Source organism: Branchiostoma lanceolatum, chromosome 1 (assembly GCF_035083965.1).
Source record: "Branchiostoma lanceolatum isolate klBraLanc5 chromosome 1, klBraLanc5.hap2, whole genome shotgun sequence".
Taxonomy (NCBI): Eukaryota; Metazoa; Chordata; class Leptocardii; order Amphioxiformes; family Branchiostomatidae; genus Branchiostoma; species Branchiostoma lanceolatum.
Genome location: NC_089722.1, coordinates 12488555 through 12510552, shown reverse-complemented (window position 1 = coordinate 12510552; position 21998 = coordinate 12488555). Strand labels below are relative to the sequence as shown.

General features: G+C 42.8%; 1 protein-coding gene across 3 annotated transcripts; it reads left to right on the top strand.

Annotated features, from left to right (window-relative positions):
• Positions 1–84: 84 nt before the first annotated feature.
• LOC136435206 (PH-interacting protein-like) lies at positions 85–21212 on the top strand. 3 transcript variants are annotated; one of them, XM_066428516.1, is made up of 37 exons: positions 85–291; positions 377–435; positions 515–544; positions 730–789; positions 2302–2452; positions 2682–2786; positions 3686–3849; positions 4290–4511; positions 4987–5087; positions 5328–5499; positions 5697–5836; positions 6023–6179; positions 6768–6902; positions 7212–7340; positions 7824–8049; positions 8416–8586; positions 9028–9187; positions 9620–9716; positions 10069–10224; positions 10461–10546; positions 10770–10962; positions 11313–11552; positions 11846–11970; positions 12336–12418; positions 12696–12807; positions 12976–13058; positions 13186–13313; positions 13637–13782; positions 14244–14369; positions 14929–15007; positions 15494–15541; positions 15963–16118; positions 16587–16739; positions 17107–17216; positions 17796–18148; positions 18519–18668; positions 18863–21212. In XM_066428516.1, the coding sequence occupies exons 1-37, from the start codon at positions 243–245 to the stop codon at positions 19384–19386; spliced, it is 5379 nt and encodes a 1792-aa protein (XP_066284613.1). In that variant the 5' UTR covers positions 85–242; the 3' UTR covers positions 19387–21212. The 3 variants fall into 3 exon arrangements, with proteins under 3 accessions (XP_066284613.1, XP_066284605.1, XP_066284594.1); XM_066428508.1 differs by having other exon boundaries at positions 86–291; positions 12976–13040; positions 17107–17243; XM_066428497.1 differs by having other exon boundaries at positions 86–291; positions 17107–17243.
• Positions 21213–21998: the final 786 nt, after the last annotated feature.

Below are 21998 nucleotides of genomic sequence, written 5' to 3'. Positions count from 1 at the left end.
TATGATTGAGTTGATTTTATGCAAAATTTCTGCTCAGTTTGAACGGAATTTTGTTGAATGTGACGCACTATTTTCCGCGGAGGGATATATCTCGTCAAGGCCTTGACCGCGCTGCAGCAGCGCAGCCGAAATGTCGTTTTTCAATGGAGGCTGAACATGCGAATTCACCAGCTTTAGGCGACAAATAATCAGAAATCTAGACTAAATTTCGATATACAAAGCCAGAAAAAGCCTGCTGGAGGATGGAAACGACAGGTTCGACGTCGAGGGAGGCTTCCCCGACTGAATCTGGTGGGTAAATTTCTCGCAGGTTGCTGTGAATCCCGTTGTTTTCGGCGACAAACTGACCGATTTTGTACTTTTCTTCCCCTCGCAGAATTGTACTTCCTGATCGCAAAATTCCTCTCCGGTGGACCTTGTACGAGGGCATTTGAGGTAAGAAATGTCAGATTTGAGAAATTTGGGTCTCCTTTTGTCGTTTTTCACACCTAACAAAGCCGTTGTCTCGCCACAGGTCCTACAACAAGAGCTGCAACAACACGAGGTATGTGCCCAAAACTCGCCTTCATCTGCGCACTTGCTAGCAGTTTTTCGCACTTGTGAACTTTCAATTTTTGGTAAATTTGCCTCAAAATTTCCTTGTCGGGTCGGTGGATGTCTATTTTTCCTATCGGTCTGGCTATATCTCCCAACAGACGGTCGCCAGTAACGATTTTACCATTCCTACAGCTTCTGGAGCGCCGGAGCGACTGGCTGGGAAATACGCACCCTCAAACCTACGGAAACTTGGTGAGAAGCGCTAAAACTTTCTTCAACTTTGTCAGAATTTCGGATTTGACGTAAAATGAGCATTTGGGGCACATTTTCTCGCCGAAACGAAAATGGAAGCAATCGGTAGTAAAAATTATGCTCGATCGAAAAAGGTAGGGTTATCCGGTCGAATTCACTCATTTTGGGCCAAAAATGAGAGAAAAGGGCCTGTTTTTGCACAAATAATAAATTCGAGCCAGAGCTATTTACATAGGCAGACTATTGTGTTACGCACGTCATGGGCGATAAGGTTAGCGGTTGACCAATCAGAGCGCGAGGAAATCCGATACGCCCGGGGCCTCTACGTGACCTGAAATTTGATCAGCCTCAGCTATTTGTGTCCGGCCACGTCATTGGCTAAAACCGCTTGTGGGCGATGCCAACTTGCAGAAAAATGGGTGCAATATTCCTAACATCGCATTTTCATCAGCCATAAGAAATATAGTGATGTACTAAAACCTAGATAAAATTATGATACAGTGTATGTGAAGAATAGTTAATTGGAAATATTTGCACTAAGGTTGCAATTTCAGGTGCTTGTAGCAGCAACTACTAGGCTGCCCACCCCTAGAGTGATCTCCAGAGGCAGGTGCCAGATATCCAGGCTTCCTGCCTGGCCCAGTTGACAGTTGTGATTGATGATGAGGAAAGGGGAAGGGACATGAATCATGCATGTTCTGTGCAGTGGGGAACCCAGGCTTTCCTGACAGAAGGCTGGGATAATATTTCCAGCTGTCTGATTTGAAAGTCTGTGCAGTTTCAGACACAATACACCACATTACAGAGATTAAATGCAGACAACTAAAATTATGCAACAAAACTATATATTATAGTTCTTTTGCTGGTGCATGCATGTTGTGTGCAGTGGGCAACCCAGGCTTTGCTGACAGAAGTCTGGGATAATATTTCCAGCTGTCTGATTTGAAAGTCATATGCAGTATCAGACACAATACACCACATGTGAAAGCAATTTATGGGGGAAAACAAAAAAAATTTGGCCATGTTTCAAACTAAGTATATGTTAAAGTTCTTTTGCTGGTTGTTTATGAGGCTAATTTGTCCAGCGAATTTCTTTTACAACAGTTTTAGAAATGTTTATTACCATATGACATGGAATGGTGGTAGATCTATAACTATAAGTTGTACTGATTTTGAAACAGAAGTAACATTATACCAGGTCCTGTAAGTTCTTTTGTTTTGCTGCTCATTGTTTGAAACAAATTGAATTGTCTTTCAAATTGCTTGTATAGCAGGTGTAAGTATTAGGAATGGAGGGAAAATGTTAACCAGTAGATTTGATCATTTTATTTGTAAGTAGTGTGTATTTAGTCAGTGTATATAGTTAGAGTAAGTGTATAGTTACTTTTCCAACCTAAAAGTAAGTCTGATTGTTGATTTAAGGTACTTGTAATGTTTATCCATATTTGGCCAACATGAAAGTGACGGTGCTATAACAAATGCGGATTGTAATCCTTTTTTTTTTTTTTCCAGGTGCAGAGAAACCCCCACGTCAGCCAGCAACACCTGTTGCAGGTGTGTAAGCGTGTGGGCCCATTACTGGACACCCAGGTGCGGCCCAGTGTGCCAGGTGTCAGGACTCTCCTGGGGTTGGGCAAGCAGTCACTCCTCAGACATGCAGAAGGTATGTTCAAAACCCCCTTATGTAGCCTATGACGCATCACAGAATAAAATGATATTTTTTGATTGCAGAAAAACAAAACATTTTTCTACCATACAGATTGATTTTGGTTGTGTGTCGCTGGCATAAGGTACATATTCGATGCAAGAATATGTCATTAAAGCTTTACCTGAGTATACTTCAAGTCACTTGAAGATGTTGAACTTGGACGCCTTGTTTTTTTCCGTCACAGACTTTAAGAAGGTCCAATGGAAAGGACCCACCTTGGCAGCCAAGGCTTCTGGTTCCCATGGCAACCTGATGCCGCCTGTCAATTATGGCCACGCCCCACCTGCATGTAAGTACAGGTTTTAGGTGTTTTTTGCTACAACAATTAGAATGATTGCTATCTACAAGTAGATAAATAAGTTTCATCATAATTTGGATATGAATGTTCAATGTAATTTCGACAGTACATTTAGTTGATGTGCAGTATCATACCAATATTGAATTTTTTTTCTCATTTGATAATGAAAAGATCTGTCTCGGCTGTTATGGTTCTTTGAAAATGTAATACTGATGACTTAAGGTCTAGAAAGCTTTAAGAAATTGGATCCGGTCCAAATCTGAGCAAATATCCATGATATACATTGAACTCGTGAAACTTTGACATATATCTAATAACAGTTAGAAATGTAGGGGTTGGAAATCTGGTGCCCTTGGCATTTGGAGATTACTTTTTGAAATTAAAGTGACCAGCGTTTAATATGAGGGTTGAAGCTGACAGTAAGTTTGTCTGACAGGAGCAATCTGTTATCCAATGGTTTTGCGATGAATCAATTTGAGGTTGCTTTTTGCTATTCTGTGCGGCCAGTTACAGGTCAAACCGGGTTGTCCTCTGTTGCGAAGCATAATTTTTTCAATGTGGCTGCGCCACAGCCTGCGTTCTAAGCCAAGCACACAGATAAGTGTGTTGGGTCCTTTTTAACGATTACATAGTATCACACATATAGAGATAATCATTTTGGGGGAGATGAGACTACTGAATTCATGAAGAATATTCTGGTAACTGAATCCATGGAGAACTGCAGAGATTTTGAGATGGCAGAAAGAAATATAAAAAACTTTCATTTTGGCAAGCTATAAGAAACCAAGCTCAATGTCATGACATGAATCACAACATCGCTTAAATTAGTAACTGTATTTGTAACTTGCTGCTGGGCTATAGGCAATAAGATTTTGTTGTTTTCTTGGCAGGTCACATGGTGAATGCCAGACAGTTGCTAGGCGTGGCCAAGCGACACTTCCTAGCCCCGACCCAGATCACCTACAGTAAGTACTGTATGCACCTACGTGTGCTGGGCCACCTGTCTGCTGTCTACTGTATCGCCTTCGACAGGACCGGCAAGTGTATCATCACGGTAAGTCAGTTTTATTTGTTTGGCGTCCCCAGTTTAGTTTAGCCTGGGAACCATCCTATTTAATTCATAGGGAGCAAGTATGGGAGTCCTGGTTAACTAAATAGGATATAACCAGGCCCAGTGTAGTTTATTGTTTCTAAGACTTTTCTGTGAAAAGTTAGATAGGCTCTGATAGTGAAGGATTGAGGTACAGGCTTTCTGTACCTACGGAATCTACCATAGTTCTTGGGCAAAACTCTACATCCATGTCTGTAGCTTTCACTTTCTGGAACTAAGACAGAGGCTTTCAAAGCAGGATTTGATATATTTGTGTACTGCTGTTAAATCCAAATGCTGATAGGCCTGTTGTTTTGATTGGTGCTTCATTTTCAGGTTGTTCTCTGGACATTGAGTGCATTTTATTTCCACTGTAAGTAAAAAAAATTCTTTTCTTCCACCAGGGTGCTGATGACAACCTGTTGAAGATCTGGTCGGCGCACGACGGCCGTCTGATCGCAACGCTGCGCGGGATGTCCAGCGAGATCACGGACATGGCCGTTAACTACGAGAACACGCTCCTGGTGGCGGGCAGCGTGGACAAGACGATCCGTGTGTGGGACCTGAAGACGTTAGCCACGGTGTCGGTACTGATGGGACACTCCGCCATGGTTACCTCACTACAGGTACGACAGGACACGGTTTCTCACATACTGATCTTACGGCTTCAGTAGTCTGTAATCAACCGGCCTAAAGCATAGTGGTCAATCGTTCTAGTTGTAATAAGTATGATCAAAGCTATTAGATGATTCTTCTTTGCTTTATTGTTTTTAAAAGCATGGTGGTTACTAAGGTTGGGCTTCAAGATAAACAACTTAGCCTTTCTATGAAAATAACCCCCTCCCTGCTGCCTAACTCTGTAACCAAAAGGGAATTGGGTGCCAAATGGCTACTTCAGAGTACTAAAGGTTAAGAATGCCTTAGCAGTAACTGTTTTGTGTACACATCCTAAGTTGGTGACATCCTAGCGTCGTTTTATTATAGGTCTTGCTGGCACTAGTATGTTTTTCATTATGTTGCCATGTTTCTGTCTATGTGTTGCTGAATTGCTGGGTTTTTCATGAATTTCCATCTCAAAATCAAGCCCCAATATTTTTTCAGTTCTGTCCATCAGCCCGTGGCTCCACGCGCTTCTTGGCGTCAACCGGTGCAGACGGCACAGTCTGCTTCTGGCAGTGGTGTGTCAACACAGGTACCTTCAAGTGAGTACCATCACAAATTTCACCCAAAACCGTTGAAGTCATTTCTGTGTTGTTCTGTTATTATATGCAATGTTTCATATATTCATATACGATTAGAAAGCATGTTTATTTCTCTTTAGAATGATATCTTATTTGTAATGATCATGCGTTTGTGGCACGAGCTCCAGAGTGATTTCATGTATGTGGGTAGGTCCCAAGTTGAAAGCATGTGCACTGACTCCCATGGTTTCCCCCTCACAGCCAAACCCCTATAAAGTTCACGGATCGGTCGCGAGCGGGCGCACAGCTGCTCTGCTCGTCCTTCAGTCCTGGCGGAACGTTTCTCGTGACGGGGAACTCGGACCACATCATCCGCGTGTACTTCCTGAGCGTGGCTGGCCCAGACAGGATAGCGGAGCTGGAGGCCCATACCGTGAGTGGAATAATTTTGGGTTGTGCCCTAAATCTTAAAAAATCTTTGAAATACCATGTCTTGTTTTGCCTTTTGAGATAACATTTTTATAAGGGATTGCTTGTTTATTTGTTACTTTTTTCCAAGAAACCTGAGTATGGAAACTATGGCATTTCCTTGTATTCTATCTCATGGTTAGAGTTGTTATTTTCCCCCAGGACAAAGTCGACAGTATCCAGTACAACAACAGCGGGGACAAATTTGTCAGCGGCAGCCGGGACGGAACAGCGCGAGTCTGGAGGTTCGAGAGGCAGGAGTGGAGAAACGTCTTGTTAAACATGGCCACAAGTCTGCCGGGGTAAGTTAATGTGGTTAGCAATGTTGCTTTTGGATCACAGGCTAAGGGGTTTAAATCCCAGTCCAATCTCTGTCAGGTACAGGTAGGGATTGTAGTTCTTCAAAGGAAGTGTCCCTCACATAAAAATATTACAGAACACATAGCAAAACAAATTTTGCATAGACTTATTTTGATTTTTTTCCCCAGTAAATCAAACCAGTTGGACACAGCAAACAAGTACTTTAAGTGGAAGGTGACGATGGTTGGTTGGGACCTGCATGACAAATATGTCATCACAGCCGTCAACGACAAGTCACTCAAAGTCTGGGACTCCAACAGTGGCAAACTGGTCCACATTCTGGAGGTAAGGACGAGCCACATTTCTCGGGTACCATGTAAGATGGCCCTTTTTCATCTTTGCACAGAAGGTTATGTTATTTTGGCTGGTTGTGTTTATGTGTGACTGTGACTGTGTGTGTGTGTGTGTGTGTGTGTGTGTGTGTGTGTGTTTGTAGCTGTGAATGGATCCTTACAGTATTTGGTATGTGAATTGTTGGGGTAAAATGAAGGACAAATTTGATTATGGACCACCTGGTCGCTTCATGTGGTACTGCAGCAAAACGTCTGTTTTTTGTATTTCATGCTCTGCATATCCTATGGTCACCATGTCATGTTTTATTTGAATGGTAGATATCTCTGTTTTTCAATGTGTTTCTTAATGTACTTTGTACTATAGAATTCCACCTTTGAAACAGTCTGATTCCCTCTATACTCCTAGTATCATTATTATGTCATAACAAACATCATTCTACAGATACGGTACACGATTTAAAAAATTTTGTCCTTAATTGTAAATATCTGTGAGCCAAGTTAAGTTTCTGGAGGGGATATTCCAGAAATAGAATTATTTTCTACATGTGTAAGCTGATCCGTTCCCCCTACATCACCCCAGGGCCACACTGATGAAGTGTTTGTGCTGGAGGCCCACCCGACAGACCCCCATGTCCTGCTGAGTGCAGGTCATGACGGCCATGTGATGGTCTGGGACCTGCAGACGGGCAGCCTCATCAAGAGGTTCTTCAACATGGTCAGTAACAAATCATGTATCATGTCAATTGTTGTTGCCATTATTTTAACGAAAATCCCAATAGTTTTAGTTACAATTCAGTCTACCATAAGATTTTTTTTTCCTTCTTTGTTTGAGATGGTAGTTGCACGAGTTTCAGAGTATTTTGTCAATCTTGTTGATACTATTTTGGAATAGCCAATAGTATTGATACTGATAGTATTGATACTGATAGTACCTAAACTTAAGACAGAAGAGATAACAAGTAATTATGACGGGTATTCTCCTCTCGCCTGTGACGACTGTTGACCTTGACTTTGTTGCCCCCAGATTGAAGGTCAGGGTCACGGAGCTGTGTTTGACTGTAAGTTCTCCCCGACTGGGATGCACTTCGCTGCTACAGACTCACACGGACATCTTCTCATCTTCGGCTTCGGGTCCAAGGAGCCTTACTCAAAGGTACAGACATACGCTACATGCTCACTGTTGCCTTCATTTCAGAAGTGACATTTGCTCGGAAATGTAGGATGCTTCTCATCTTATATTACCAAGGCCATTCTTTGGGACATCATCATCCACTGTTTTCTGCATCTGCAGTGACACCGCTGCCTTAAAAGATGGGTACTTTGGTAACTTGTGCCATCAGATGAACAAATGAATCTAAGATTAAGTATTTCTGGGTATTTTTAGGCCATACCAATTGTTTCTTGGACTTCAGAAGATAATACTAAATAATCTGGTAAAAACTGTATGAGAACAAAGCCTTGAGTCAGGTTTATGCGTGGTCTGTGTAGATTTAGGGAGTGACTGAGTCAACTTTTCATCCCAGCCTTCTTGTCTTCTTGCTTGATTCTTACTTTAGATTGTCCAAGAATGAAGGAAAGGAATGTGTGTTTTGAATGAAAATGAAAAAAGAAATACTTTTTTCCCCTTTTCCTCCAGATTCCAGAGGAGATGTTCTTCCACACAGACTACCGTCCGCTCATCCGAGACTCCAACAACTACGTCCTGGACGAGCAGACCCAGCAGGCCCCGCACCTCATGCCTCCCCCCTTCCTGGTGGACGTGGACGGCAACCCCCATCCCCCTAGTCTACAACGGTTGGTCCCGGGGAGGGAAACAATGCCGGCGGACCAGCTCATTCCACAAGTGGGGGTGGCAGCAAATGGTACAGTCCACATCTTCATAGTGTCATCGAAATGTTGATTTGAACATGGTGTCATTCATAGATTTTAGATCATTTGTAAGCTTTCTAAGTGGATAAACTTACGACAAGTCAGAACAAGTAGATACAGGCTTTTGTCTGCCAATTGTTTCAATAAAGATTGAATTCGAATTTGTAGCTGTATTGCAGTGACAGTTGAAATGATGAAATGGAAAGGATTTTTCCTCGTTGTAGCAATGTGTATCTTTTTATGCTTAGCATTTATTCTATCAAAAAAATATATAGTACCATGCTAGCAAGTAGGCAACACTAACCAAAGCATAACTGTCTTGTTGCAAATACTAACAGCTGGTTGATTTGTGTCTCCAGGACAACCAGAGGTCATGGGGCCTATCCCAGAAGCCCCTGCTCCGCCGCGCCCTCAGAACGAGGATGAAGAGGCCGCGCACATCCTGGACAACATGATCGCCCAGATGCAGCGGCAGCAGAACGGGGACATGGAGGAGGGAGATGAACAGGCCGTCAGGAACGATGATACAGGTATGGAGCGGAAATGCTTGCTTTAATCAGCCTTTTCAAACTCATACACTACACATACAGAATCTGGCACTGATAACAAAAATAAAAGGAGATGTAAACAAAATTTTTTAGATACAGAAACAAAACAATTGCAGTTTACAGTGTAGTTTAATGAAAACCTATTCCCACATCCAGTAGTCAGCAATCCCACTACCTGTCCAAACTGCAGTTTTTGTACCTTTCCCCTTTCGAGTTCAAGGTTCCGTAGAATCATACCTACCTTAGCCTAGTTTCTCCCGTTCTTACTGAAATACTGGGCAGCGTTTCTCCTGACTTCTCATTCAATCAGTATCACTATACAGTTTCACTGGTCCTTTTCTACGAGAATACAGATCGTAGGATTATGTTTGCATGGCACATCATTGCCTTTTAAAGTAATGATGTCACGTTTACCAAACACAGGTTTAAGAAGCCCTCCGGTAGGCCTGAGGAGAAGCGGGGACGTGGAAGGCGTGCGGCGAGCCCACGGGAACGTCACGGTCAGCCAGCAGGCCTCCGACTCCGACCTGGTGGCGTGGAGCAAACGTGTCATAGTACCCGACATGGAACCTGCGCTGCTTGAGTATGTTGATTTTCACACCGTTACATTGACCAGACAAAGACAGCTTGAAATTCCCTCTCACACTATGTTGTACAGGGTGGCACACATCTCCTTTCCCTAAAAAAAGACACTGATAAAGGAGACATTTCAAATTCAACTGTTGGAACATTGTCAAAACACCAACGTACTGGGCAGAACTCTGCTGCAAGTTGGCATAGTTTTCTCCATAGGGTAGACATATTTTACATTTACAGCTGGAAAGGAGGATATTTAGAGACGAAAGTTAGACACCATACTGTAGCTCAAAGCTTGTTCACAAATATTCTAATCATGATGATTCTTTCATGACATTTATTAACAGACAAACGATGATAGAAGCCTATCCTTGACAGATGTAAGAATCAAACCAACTGATGATCATGAAGTCATGATGGACATTTTTTCTATTTCCAGGACTGACGAGAAGCGTAGGGTGAGGTTAGGTGAGGAGGAACTGGCCAGGTACAAAGTGGAGAGGAAACGGAGGCCCATACCCGCAGCTATCAGTAGGGTGAGTCTGGCATGTTCTCTGTGTGGTTACTGTATATACAATATTATACAATTATCAGTGTAAGCTAACCAGAAACAAGGTGGGAAGGAAGACCTCCACCTGCAGTTATTATCTAGTAGGGTGAGAATGTAATTGATTCAGCTATATTTTACTAGTTACTGTAATTGGAGTTGTATTCGGACCATCTTATCCTTTGCGTTCAGAAGTATTGATTCAAAGTACAGAAAAAAATGTCACTGTACGGACATACATTAGACAGTAGTCATAGAACAAAACACTTGCAGTGTACACATGTAGATAAAAGAATCACAAAGAGATCATAATCATAAAAGAAACCTTTTTTATTTTCTAGAATGATTCGTCTGACTCGGAGCGAAGACTGCGCAACAGGAAGGGTCACCGACAGACGCTGACACACGCATACCGCACGCGCACCAACATGGCCATGGAGCCATCCCACAGTCGCTCCCGATCACGCCAGGTCCCCGAGTTCGACAGCTCCTCTGAGGTCAGAACAAACTGTTGCAAATGTTGAACTCTTATTTTGCATTATTACAAAGGGCTTATACAAGCTAATACGTATGTACATAAATGTATGACTTGTACTATCTTCCCTATTTGCTGCAACCTTTCAATGACTGTATATCAAAAGGAACAACAACTCTTTTCTCAGAAATCAGCATGTGTGTGTGTCCTCCATGTGATTGACATCTTGTAGCCTTAACATGTTACTGTGGTCCCCAGCCGGAGCTTGAGATGGAGCATGGTGGGTCAGGAACAGAGACATCAGAGGACGAACAGGTCTGGGACAGCAGCAGTGACAGCGAAAGGTCAGTACGACCTTCATTTCAAGGTCATCCTTCTAAGTCTGATTTACTGTTAGCTGATCCATGCTAGTCCCATTTGGGCTTTGTTATTTGCAGAGTTAGATATTGAAATACTTTAGCATTACAATAATTTTACTACCAAGCTGCTTTTTGGAACAACCTAGTCCTGCTCATGTCTATTCCCATGACCATGTCTCACACATGTCCATCTCTTCTTCCCCTGCAGTGAATCTAGTGAGTACTCTGACTGGACACAAGACGTGGGGTTGCCCAAGGAGCGCAGCAGGGCTGAGAAGCAGTCCCAGCGACAGAGGAAGGCTCCGCGCCGACTCGACTCATCAGAAGAGGAGGAGGAGGAAGAAGATGAAGAAAGACCCAAACCTCCGCCCAAGAGCAAAAAACCCAAGAGGAAAAACAAGGTAAAAATTAAGGATGGAACAAACAATCTTGTATTGATGGAACTCTGAAATTGGGAACAAAGATGAGGGTATACTTATTATTAAAAAGAGTGGACCTTCTATTGTTAAAAAGTTGTTTCTTATTGAAGATATTGGGTATGAAAACTGGATAAACAAGTTATTAACCGTTGTTTTCTTGCAGCCCAATGTGCCTGTAGGCACAGGAATACCTATGGTCTAAGGTGTCTTCTGTATCATTTGGTTGTCAGTCAGATGACTATGGTGTGGCAAGCCTGACCACCTCTATGTGGCCTTGCTTTGGTAGCTCCCAGGGAGACACTCCCCTAAGCCCTTTTATTCTGTTGCCATAGAAACCGCAGCCCGTGATTGACATGGACCAACAGATGTCGCTAGACGACATCCCCGATGAGTACCTCCCGCCGAAGTGGATCACCGACATGAAGCCGCGCCGCTCGCCCTACGTGCCGCAGGTCGGAGACGAGGTGGTGTACTTCCATCAGGGTCACGAACTGTACGTGGACGCCGTGCGGAGGCATAAAGTGTACGAAATCAACCCGCGCAAACAGCCGTGGCACAAGATCGAACTCAGGGTGAGCTTTTGGTTTACTTAAGTCACATGCTTTCACATGTGAAAAAGTCACAAAAGATATCTACTGAATGTGCCAGCACCATTGCTTTGGCATCTTAATGGTAGATGCTACATCATGTAAGATATCATTTTGGATACGAAGGAAACTCTCGATCTTAAAAGCTCTCGATCTTAAAAACCCTCGATCATAAAGACTCTGTGAAGCTTGTACTTTTTTTTTGGAAGACATAAGACAGGTTTGGTTCACTATTCTGCATGACAGCTGTGAAGAGATTTGTGATGTTTTATTTCCAGGAGCAGGAGATCGTGCGCGTGATCGGCATCCGGTACGAGATCGGACCGCCGCTGCTCTGCTGTCTGAAACTGGGACTCATCAACCCAGAAACAGGCGTTCTCACTGGAGGCAGCTTCACCATCAGGTCCGTCAGGCAAAGTCCCAACCAGACAGTATAAACTTGTACCAAAGCATCACGCTCTACTCTAAATTTTTCAAACTGTTTTGGAAGAGATTCTTCAGCAGTGTAAAATAGCCTCTGGTAGGATGCAGTCATAACTAAAACTGAGATCGGGACAACTTGCATCTTTTTGGTATGTTTTCGATAAAATGATACCATAGCCCGAAAGCATGACACCTTTGTACATTGTACTTCTATGTGGATGTATCCACCAAATGAGGTTGCTAACAGTCCTACACGCCCTCAGGTGGCTGGTGTAACAGGTAAACTAGGTGTAAAGACAGGTGTACAACAGGTGTATGTACTAACGACTGTTTCCCCCTCCCTAGGTACCATGACATGCCAGATGTGATAGACTTCCTTGTGCTGAGACAAGTGTACCAACAGTCAGTGGAGGCCAACTGGCAAGTCGGTCAGTAGTTTATGATTACTCTTCTGTTGTCTCAAAAAATGACCACATTCTCATTTCCTGTGCAGAATGTATTTATTGTTTATTACTGTTTTAATAACGTTATTTCTGTATATCTGCCTGGCATGGTACGACAACTAGTCTGTACACCGTTTTCATCTGCATGGTCCTCTTGTTTCAGTTTGTTTTTCTTTCAAATATCAGAGAACCAAGAAATTAAATGGGTGTCACCTGACCAATGAACTAAGTAAAAAAGAACTGTGTCTTCCCACCCCTGTAGGTGACCGTTTCCGTGCCATTATTGATGACCAGTGGTGGTTTGGGACCATCGAGTGTCAGGAGCCGTTCCAGGTGGAGCATCCTGACAGCCACTTCCAGTGCTTCAACGTCTGGTATGTGGAGAAGTTACAAGCATTTGTGACAAACATTAAACACTACTCACAACAAAATATGAGGAGCTTTAGATTCCCCACATTGTCAGGACAAGGATTGGGCTGGATGATTTTTGTTCCAATCCAAATGTCTAAGATCTGATCCCTGTTGTTCCCCCCACCCCACAGCTGGGACACAGGGGAGACGGAGAGGATGAGCCCCTGGGACCTGGAGGCCGTACCAACCGAGATGGGTGAGCTGCTAAACGGACGTATGTCGTAACGATGAAGATCACTTTCAAAACTACTGGATTTACACACTTCCATTATTCGTTGTTTAGGCCCCTGTTCTATTAGACAGCGATTGTTGACTTGATGTTGTTGTTTCATTTCTTGCAGAACTTCCTGACGACGCGCACACAGGGATCGAGATCACGTCAGAGGACTGGAAGGCGATGTGGTACAACCCGAAGGAGTCAGAGTGGAGCTCCGAGGGGAGGGAACCCGACTGTCAGAGAATCATCGCTGTAAGTTTGACCTATTCAGGGATCTCCCCAGAAGTTTAGAAAATGAATGTGCTAACCCAAGGCGCCACACACAATTGTCCAGGGAAGAAACATGTAGACATGGCACCCCTCCTCTAGTATATTGGCACTGGGACTCCTTCTTTCTTGGGCCAGCACCTATGAACACACCATCAAGCATGGATTCCTTCTTGTGTTCAATGAATAATCCAGTTTATTTGCCAACCAACATATACGACTCAATGGAAAACATAAAGAGGGGATGATGAAATAGTTTAATGATTAGATAAACCTTAAAGTTAGAAATATATGTCATGTTTTTCCAGTGTATAGAGGAAGTCATGAGTCTGGCTCCTGCCGAAGCCTTCAATGCACCAGTGGACCTGAACTGCTACCCCATGTACTGTATGGTGGTGGAATATCCCACGGACCTGACCACTATCAAAACCAGGCTGGAATACAGGTGGTACAGGTGAGAGAAAAAACATTCTGTTCCCCCCATGTACTGTATGGTGGTGGAATATCCCACGGACCTAACCACTATCAAAACCAGGCTGGAAAACAGGTGGTACAGGTGAGAGAAAAAACATTCTGTTCCCCCCATGTACTGTATGGTGGTGGAATATCCCACGGACCTAACCACTATCAAAACCAGGCTGGAAAACAGGTGGTACAGGTAAGAGGAAAAATATTGTATTACTTGGCCCCCATGTGTAGTAATGGAATAGTCCACTTATGTGGCCAACAGTAAGCTATGCGAAAAACCACTAATAGAATGTTGGACTGTTGAACAATGATAATTTTTAGTTTCAACCTTGCTGTACCACTATCTTTGTGATAGATAAAAATTAAATAGTCCTAAACTTTGACACATTTAAAGAAAAGTATTCTTCATAGCTGTCTTTCAACTCCGCCTCTCCCATGATTCCACAGGAGACTAGCGGCACTTCACTGGGAGGTGCGGAGAATAGAGCAGAACGCGGAGAGGTTTAACGAGAGCGACAGTCAGATCGTCCGCTCCGCACGACTCATCACGAAGATCCTACAGGAAGTCATCAAGTAAGTCTGGGCTTTGCTTCTCATGTTGTTATCTGCAAAAGTTTTTATTTTCACTATCCTGTTCACCCCTTGTCAATCTGTTCTGTACTTTTAGAACTAGATGATTTTAGATGTAGTTGTATTGATAGACAGTTTTCTTACCATCATACAGTCAAACCAGTACCTCAACATAAAGACCACCTGGCCATTGTGTGAACACTTTGGTGGTCCCTTAGATAATGTTTCCTATTGACATAAGCATTTAGAATCCTGTCTGTGACCACCTCTCCACATAGACCATAACTGATTCCCTGAGTGGTCTTCTTGGGCAGTTACACCTGCAGTTAGGAAAGTAACCTCTCTCCTTCACTCGTCTTAAACATGGGTTGAAAACTTTAATTTTTTCATTGCCAGAACACCTGTCGACCCCACTTGTAGTTTTAAATCACTTGTTATATGGAGGTAAGTGCTTGTTGTATGGTTGATAGATTTTGTACAGTAGGCACAAGTCATTGATTAAGATATGTTCCTGTAAGTTCCTGTGTTGATATATTTTCATACAAATGTTTGTTCCCCCCAGGGACAGCTCGTGTACAGACGCCATCGCTGTGTTCAACAGGTTTGCAGGGGAGCAGGAGGAGATTGATGTGGAAGGAGACGTAAGAACCTCCCAGATTAAGCAAACCGCTCTTAGATCTGAAAATTTGAAATCTTAACCCCCTGAAACACTATTTCCTGCATTTTGAGGGGCAAATTTTGCTGGTAGATTAAGCTTAGTTTGATCACAACTCTTTTGGTGAAAAATTACTCAAGGGTTTCAGCTTTCTTTTTGGGAGAGGCATCGTCAAAAATGACAGGTTGGGCAAAATTAAGCGACAAAATTCTGTCAAATGACAGAATGACGGGCGCTGGCTAGAACACTGGTCTCAATAGATTCTTGTCAACAGTCAGTAGTCATGACCTCACAGGAAAATATTGTATGACGAGTGCATTCATTTTTGTTTCAACTTAGTTTTCTCCCATTTTACTTTTTAAAAGCCAAAAAGCAAGAGCAGATGTAGGAGTAACCTAATGTTACAATGATTAGTCCAGTGACCTGATGTTACAGTGGAACAGTCCATTAAATTCCTGTTTTGTGTTAACAGGCAGAGGAGGATGAGGAAGAGGAGGAACAAGCTGAGAACAAGAAAAAGGTACGGAGCATCCTTTGCTTACCATCGAACAGGCCATTAAGCGTTACTTTACCCCCACATGTTAAACTACCAGCACTGTAGTGTGCGTAGTCCAGTGGTTAGGGACCCTGCCTCTGGACAAAGAATCCCGCCTGTTGTCGCTCAATCGACATGCACGCTACTGGGAAGGGTTGATATCTTAATGCAGATGTTAAGCTGTGGTAAACTGTTTATTGTACGAAGTATTGAAAAGAGCTGGAAGAATTTCCCTTGTACATTGAATCTGTAGATACTGTACATAGCATCTGTTTTCTCTGTCTCAGGCAGTGGAAGAGTTGCTCAACTGGTCATGGAGTTCATTGATCTGAATTGTTTGAGATCACCTCCAATTTTAACTGATCATAAGTGTGTTGTTTATTTATTTGTTTGTTTGTTTGTTTAGAAACAGAGCTCCAGTAAGCCCAGACCCCGCCCACAGACGCAGGAGCCCCCCGACCCCCACATGTGGAAGCGCCAGTGCAGGGAACTACTGAACATCATGTTCCAGATGGAAGATTCCGAGGCTTTCCGGAATCCTGTGGACCCTCTGGAATATCCGGTAGGTTCTGTTCAGTTTGCGGGTCAAGCCACATCATTAGAATCATCTCCCTTTTGCACTTTTTTTTACCATAGTCTGAAAGGATAGACAAAGAAAAGAACTGCTGAGCTAAATGAGTGTAAGATATAGGCAGACTCTGTGAACTAAATGATTATCAGATTGTCCTGACTAGCAGTGTCATTACTTTTGTCCAAAATGTTGGTGTAGCAAAACCAGAAAAAAGTTTTTTAAATTCCAGTGATATGTAACAAAGAGACAGGGAAGATCATTCTATTTGTGGAGACCCATCTAACTGAAACCTTGGCCTGACCTTCAAGGTCACCGGGACATTATTAATACGCAGTTATTTGGAGAAGTGCTAGCCCTTTTCTGAGAAAGAATCTGATTCACTGATAGGAATATGTGGAGGTCGTTCTAAATATCTGTTTGAGGACACCCATCTAACTGTGACCTTGGGCTGACCTTCAGGATTACCGGAACATCATCGACACGCCGATGGACCTGGGCACGGTACGGGAACAGCTGATGGTCGGCGCGTACGAGAATCCCACCGAGCTCAGCAAGGACGTCAGGCTCATCTTCAACAACTCCAAGACGTACACCCCAAACAAGAAGTCTCGGGTGAGTCCCAAGACTTGTGCCACAAGATGTTTGTCTTGGAGTTATGGTTCAGATGGTTGAATTCCTGCCTGAGAAACTCGTCTCAACATTGTAGTTATTGTAATTTAGCTATCAAGAAATGGATTTTTCTTTCATAGTTAGGTTTTGGGTTGTTGGAGACTGCCATCTCAAGTGTGCAAGTTTTGTGTGTGTTATGTTTTGAAGTGCCAAGATAGATAAATCTTAGTTTGTCATGGACAGTTTTTACTGTAGATGACAGTTTTACAAATGTCTGTCCTTCACAATTCTGCTATGCCAAAATAGCAAATATAATTCAACCCTGAAGCTAATTTATTGATGAATTTATTGGTTATCTTGTCGTCCCCAGATCTACAGCATGACCCTGAGACTGTCGGCGTTCTTCGAGGAGAACATCCGACAGATCGTTGCGGAGTGGCGCAGCGCGAAGAAGCACGTGGAGCGCCTGGCCCAGAACAGGTACTATAGGAAGAGTCAGGAGTCAGGGTGAGTTCACGTCCATGGTCCGGTCGCACGGCCTATCACAACAGCTGGCACATTTTATACACGGGTTAGGTTTTCGTTTACATGTAGATTGACCTCAATAAATGAGCAGAAGTTGGAATGCCAAAACAGACCATATAAAAGTGAACCACTGTCAATAAGTTACTGCAAGCTTAGTTTGTTTCACAAAGCTGTTTTGGATTATCAAATCTGATGTCCCGTGGTAGATGCTTTGAGTCCAAGTAAAATGTGCCAACTGTTGTGATAGGTCAACAAGTTGCTTGTCTTTAGTTTTGTTGTGCAGTTGTTTGTATTCCTTTTCTCTCCCTTTTTCTCTCATTTTCCTCTGATTTAGTTTACTCAGGTTTTCCTTCCCTCCTTGTGTCGATTGTTCTCCCATCCTCCTTGGTTTTGCCTGTAGTTTTTGCTGCTTCTAAACATGGAGGAACTCGACCTTGAGAAGAGGTTGACCCTGAAAAGACAATGGTTGAAACGACTGGGGTGAGGGGGGGTTCTTTTTAACAATTTCTCAAACTGTGTTTGTGTTGTTTGTAGGAGAAAGGCAGCGAGAATGAGACGGGAGTCGGGGGCCTCCAGCACTACCTCATTGAGGGACAGAAAAACGGGCATCAAATCAGAGGACGGCCCTTCTACCTCATCCCGCAGGATGGAGATAGATGATGATGATGATGATGACAATGATGATGATGAAGAAGAGGAGGAGGAGGAAACAAAAAATAAGAAGGCTGGTCCTTCTTCTTCTACACAAGTAGCACAACCAAGGAGAACAGGGAAGGTTATGAAGGGAGAGGAAGAAAGTGAGGAGGAGGAGGAGGAGGAGGAAGAAGAGGAAAACAAACCAGTTAATTCCAGGTCATCCAGATCCAGCCAAAGAAACACTACCTCAGGTACAAGACTCTGTTTGTCTTGAAGAAGGGAAATTGGAATTTTTTGGGCATAAACTGTGCATTCGAAGGAAGAGATAATCCTCAAGGATATATACACCTAATATATGATGTAACGTAGAATGACTCCAAAGTGTGGTCCAAATTTTTGATGTCAGTATCTTCATAACTGCATGAGATTGTTTATGTATTACAATCAAAATAAGTACAACGATTCAGAGGGAAGCATGTCTTAGAAGTGACATGTAAAACTTTATTGTACACCAAGTTTCAAATCAGGCGTGTACAAAAGGGCCCTATAAACTTTTTCAAAAATATTCTCAGCCTGTTACGGCATTTATTGTAAGCTTACTGATGTTCAACTTTGCTGCAGGGACATCCAAAGTGCGGATAAAGTCGCCATCGTCAGAAAGGAGTGACGAGGATGAAAGCGAGAAGGAGCAAAGCGAGGAGGAAACGAGACCGTCCAGAACCACAAGGAGCACCAGGAGCTCGGCAAGGGAACTCAGAGATTCAAGTTCAGGTACAGCAAATACACTGGACATCGTGAAACTTTCACAGTAGTTTTATGTATGTGGTTTTCGTAATGATCTCTTCACTGTGAACTTATAAAACCACATCAGATACTCTCTACTGAACAGAATCAGTGTATTAATTCGCACTGAAATGAAAGACTAATGTGACAACTCAATAAAACTATTTTTGACTTTCTTTCAGAAACAAGAACGCCAGTTGCTAACGGCCATCCGAAGGAGTACAAGACTCGTGCGAAGGCGCGTTCTCAGCAGTTTTCGTCAGACAAGGGGAGCGACAGCAGTGACAGTAGTGGCAGCAGTAGTAGCAGCAGCGGGTCCAGTAGCAGTGACAGTAGCTCCTCAGGCAGCGACAACTCAAGTTCATCCTCCTCAGACAGTTCCGACTCAGACAGCGACGACAAAACCAGCCGGAAACGGAAGTCGAAAAGCTCGTCGAGTAAGAAAAGGAAGGCAAGCTCACACAGTAATGTAAACGGAAAGACAAGGGGTTCGAAAAGGAGGAAAGTTGCGGCGTACGAGCATGACTCTGATTACGAGGACGGGGACAGACCGTACAACACGAGAACTAGTAACAGAGGCACGCGGTTTTACCACGACCATTCTGATGTGGACTCAGATACCGACGCTGTTTCCAGAAGCGTTTCTCGTAGCGGGAGAATCAGAAAGCTCACTCCTCGTGCGAGGGCGAACCTTGTCGGGTTCTAAGAAGCAAAATCAGACTCAGCGTTTTTACGGGAAAAGTTGAACTTCGGTACATTTCAGGCCTTCAACTCACATCTGCAGAGCTGCTGCTACAACAGTCCGAGGCACATGATTATGTAGTTTTATAACTGATATGTTCTCAAATGTACAATTTTTCTTACTGAACTAGATATAGTGTTTTTTTACCACATAGAGAACTAACCAGCTACCTGCTGACTTTTGATGTAAGCACTACAAGATTGGTGCATGGTTGCACTCCTTAGCAGGGAAAAGGTTAAAATTATTTGTATACCATTCTCAAGATTTTTTGTATCAGGCCTAATGGTATCATTTTAACCCCCCCTGCTGACTTATGTTGTAAACAGTACAGATGTGATGCATAAGTGCATCCTTAGCAGGGGGAAGGTTAAATGTTTAGCCGATCGACCAACGAACAATGATGAAGTTGCCTTGTCTGTGTAGACATATCTGGCTACTTAAACTACCTCACATTTGTACAAAGAGTTTGTAACTACACGAACAAGAATCTGCCGTTTTTAACAAGAATTTTGTACCATTCTTAAACACAGTGCATCTTTGTAATTAGTAATATTTTAGCTAAAGTTTAAACCAAGAGATAGTTCCTAGATAATATTGGCATACTGGGTAACACAGGGTGCCTACACGTTTGCAAAGGCTTTGCAGTTTTACAAAATTTTGGTCACTTCAAATGTGGCACAAGGCTGCAAACTTGGACTTTGTAACAAATATTCCACTGCAAATATCTTAAGTGTTTTGACATGACATAAAGCTACCATGATATATGGAGTATACTCTCCCAATGACATGTGAAACTTAACAGTTACTTAATAACAAGCTGAAATTAAAAAGCGGCCAGGAAAATTTCATGTTTGCTTGTTCAGAAACTGTAAAACTGCAATGACCTTGGCATGACCTTGGCAAGGTCATGGAATCCCACTTGACCTTGTGTAGGGACCCTGTCTGAATTCTAGACTATCTTAACAGTAAGTGTTGTGTCTTGTGATTGTTGTGCTCTTGCATCTGTGCTGAAGTTGGGAGGGGGATTGTACACAGGCGAACGGTAAGGTTGCTCCGTGTATGTCTATGAGGAGCTGTACAGTTGTCAGATTTCCATCCATTTTGTTGCAGAAGCGTTGTGGTATGCTTTACGTCCCCTACAAGTCACTCTGTGGTCCTAAACCGTTGATATATGTGCAATGTTTGGTTCTCTCACAATCAGTGTCCAAAATCAGGGTCTTCTCTTCAGTACATTGTATTTGTACGTAACTGATGTGTTCCACGGTTGTAATATTTTGTGTATTATTGCTGTTTTTTCTTCTAATTTTGTACTGATTTCTGTTTGGTGCCATAGGAACATCACAAATTGGTAGCAATCAAAACCTGGTACAAATTCAGCAAAGTATCAGCTTGACCACAAGCTTTGTTAGTCTGCTAAAACTGATGGTTAAGGGCTAACTAAATCGAAGCAAGGTTGGAGAAGGTGAAAATGGCAATATTAGAACATGGACAAGATACCGCAATGGAAGACAATTAAGATAAATGTTCTTTGTTCTATGCACAGTTTGTAAAGTTTACTTTGAAATGCTTTAACTGTATGAATATGGGACACAGTTTTCTGTCATCACTTTTTCCAAAGAACAGTTCTCACAATCGATGTATCCCTGCCCATAGCTGTACAGTAGGGGGTGGATGTGTGCTTTGTATATAAGGGTATACATGAATGTCTCTGTAGCCGACTCTGTACATACTTTTTCAAAGTTTTGGAGATTCGTTGGTTGGAAAGCAGGTTAATAAACTTGCCTCTATAAGAGCAGTATCAGTGTTATTTTCTTGAAGTGGAAAAACGCCTACAACCTACATTTAAGAACAGGCAAATTTGTTCCAGTGAATGTTTTAATGCCGAGAGGATCGGAAAAACTAGTTGGTGACTATTACAAAACCCTGTCGACAAGACTTTAGCGCAAACCTCTTTTTGGGAAGTTAGTGTTGCCTGAATTTCAAGGCCAAAAATAGACCTACAGTTTGTATAAAGCCATTTATCAAAATGTTTGCGAAGTAAGTCAGCTTTAGTGAAACACTGACCAAGGACATTATAGTTTATTACACTATAACCTCTTTGCACTGACAAATCAGAATCGTAATATGGCCTGAAGCTGAAAGTTCCGACGGTGTCCTTTTCATGGATCAAAAGCGCCCTCTATTTATCAGTTGCAGTAACTGCAGCTGTCCCGCGGCCAAATGCTGCAATAATATTTTTGACCGCCAGATGTCCCCATGTAACCATCATTAACCCATCCATGTGAAACCAAGGCAGAATGAACCAAGGATATGGATAACCTTGGTGAAACAAACGACATGATTTGGCATCGTTTTCTGCCATCGAATGATGCAGCTTTTATGATGATTGTAAGTCAAAATTTAGAAGTCTCGATCCTCCAATTAAATCTGGTTTTCGCTTTTATCTGTAAACCCCTTGCTATTCTAGATGCGGACTGCCAAGTCTCTTGCAGAGAGGACGAAAGAGACTAAGCAGCTATAATAGGTTCGGATACCAGGATTTGAACTCAAAGTATGTCTTTTCTCAAGTTTTATAA

Bases quoted from the DNA above. Each gene is read 5' to 3' on its own strand.
- LOC136435206 (XM_066428497.1), top strand. From the start codon at position 243: ATGGAAACGACAGGTTCGACGTCGAGGGAGGCTTCCCCGACTGAATCT. The intron at 4,512-4,986 runs GTACGACAGGAC...ATATTTTTTCAG, and splicing joins CCATGGTTACCTCACTACAG to TTCTGTCCATCAGCCCGTGG. The intron at 13,314-13,636 runs GTAAGTTTGACC...ATGTTTTTCCAG, and splicing joins ACTGTCAGAGAATCATCGCT to TGTATAGAGGAAGTCATGAG.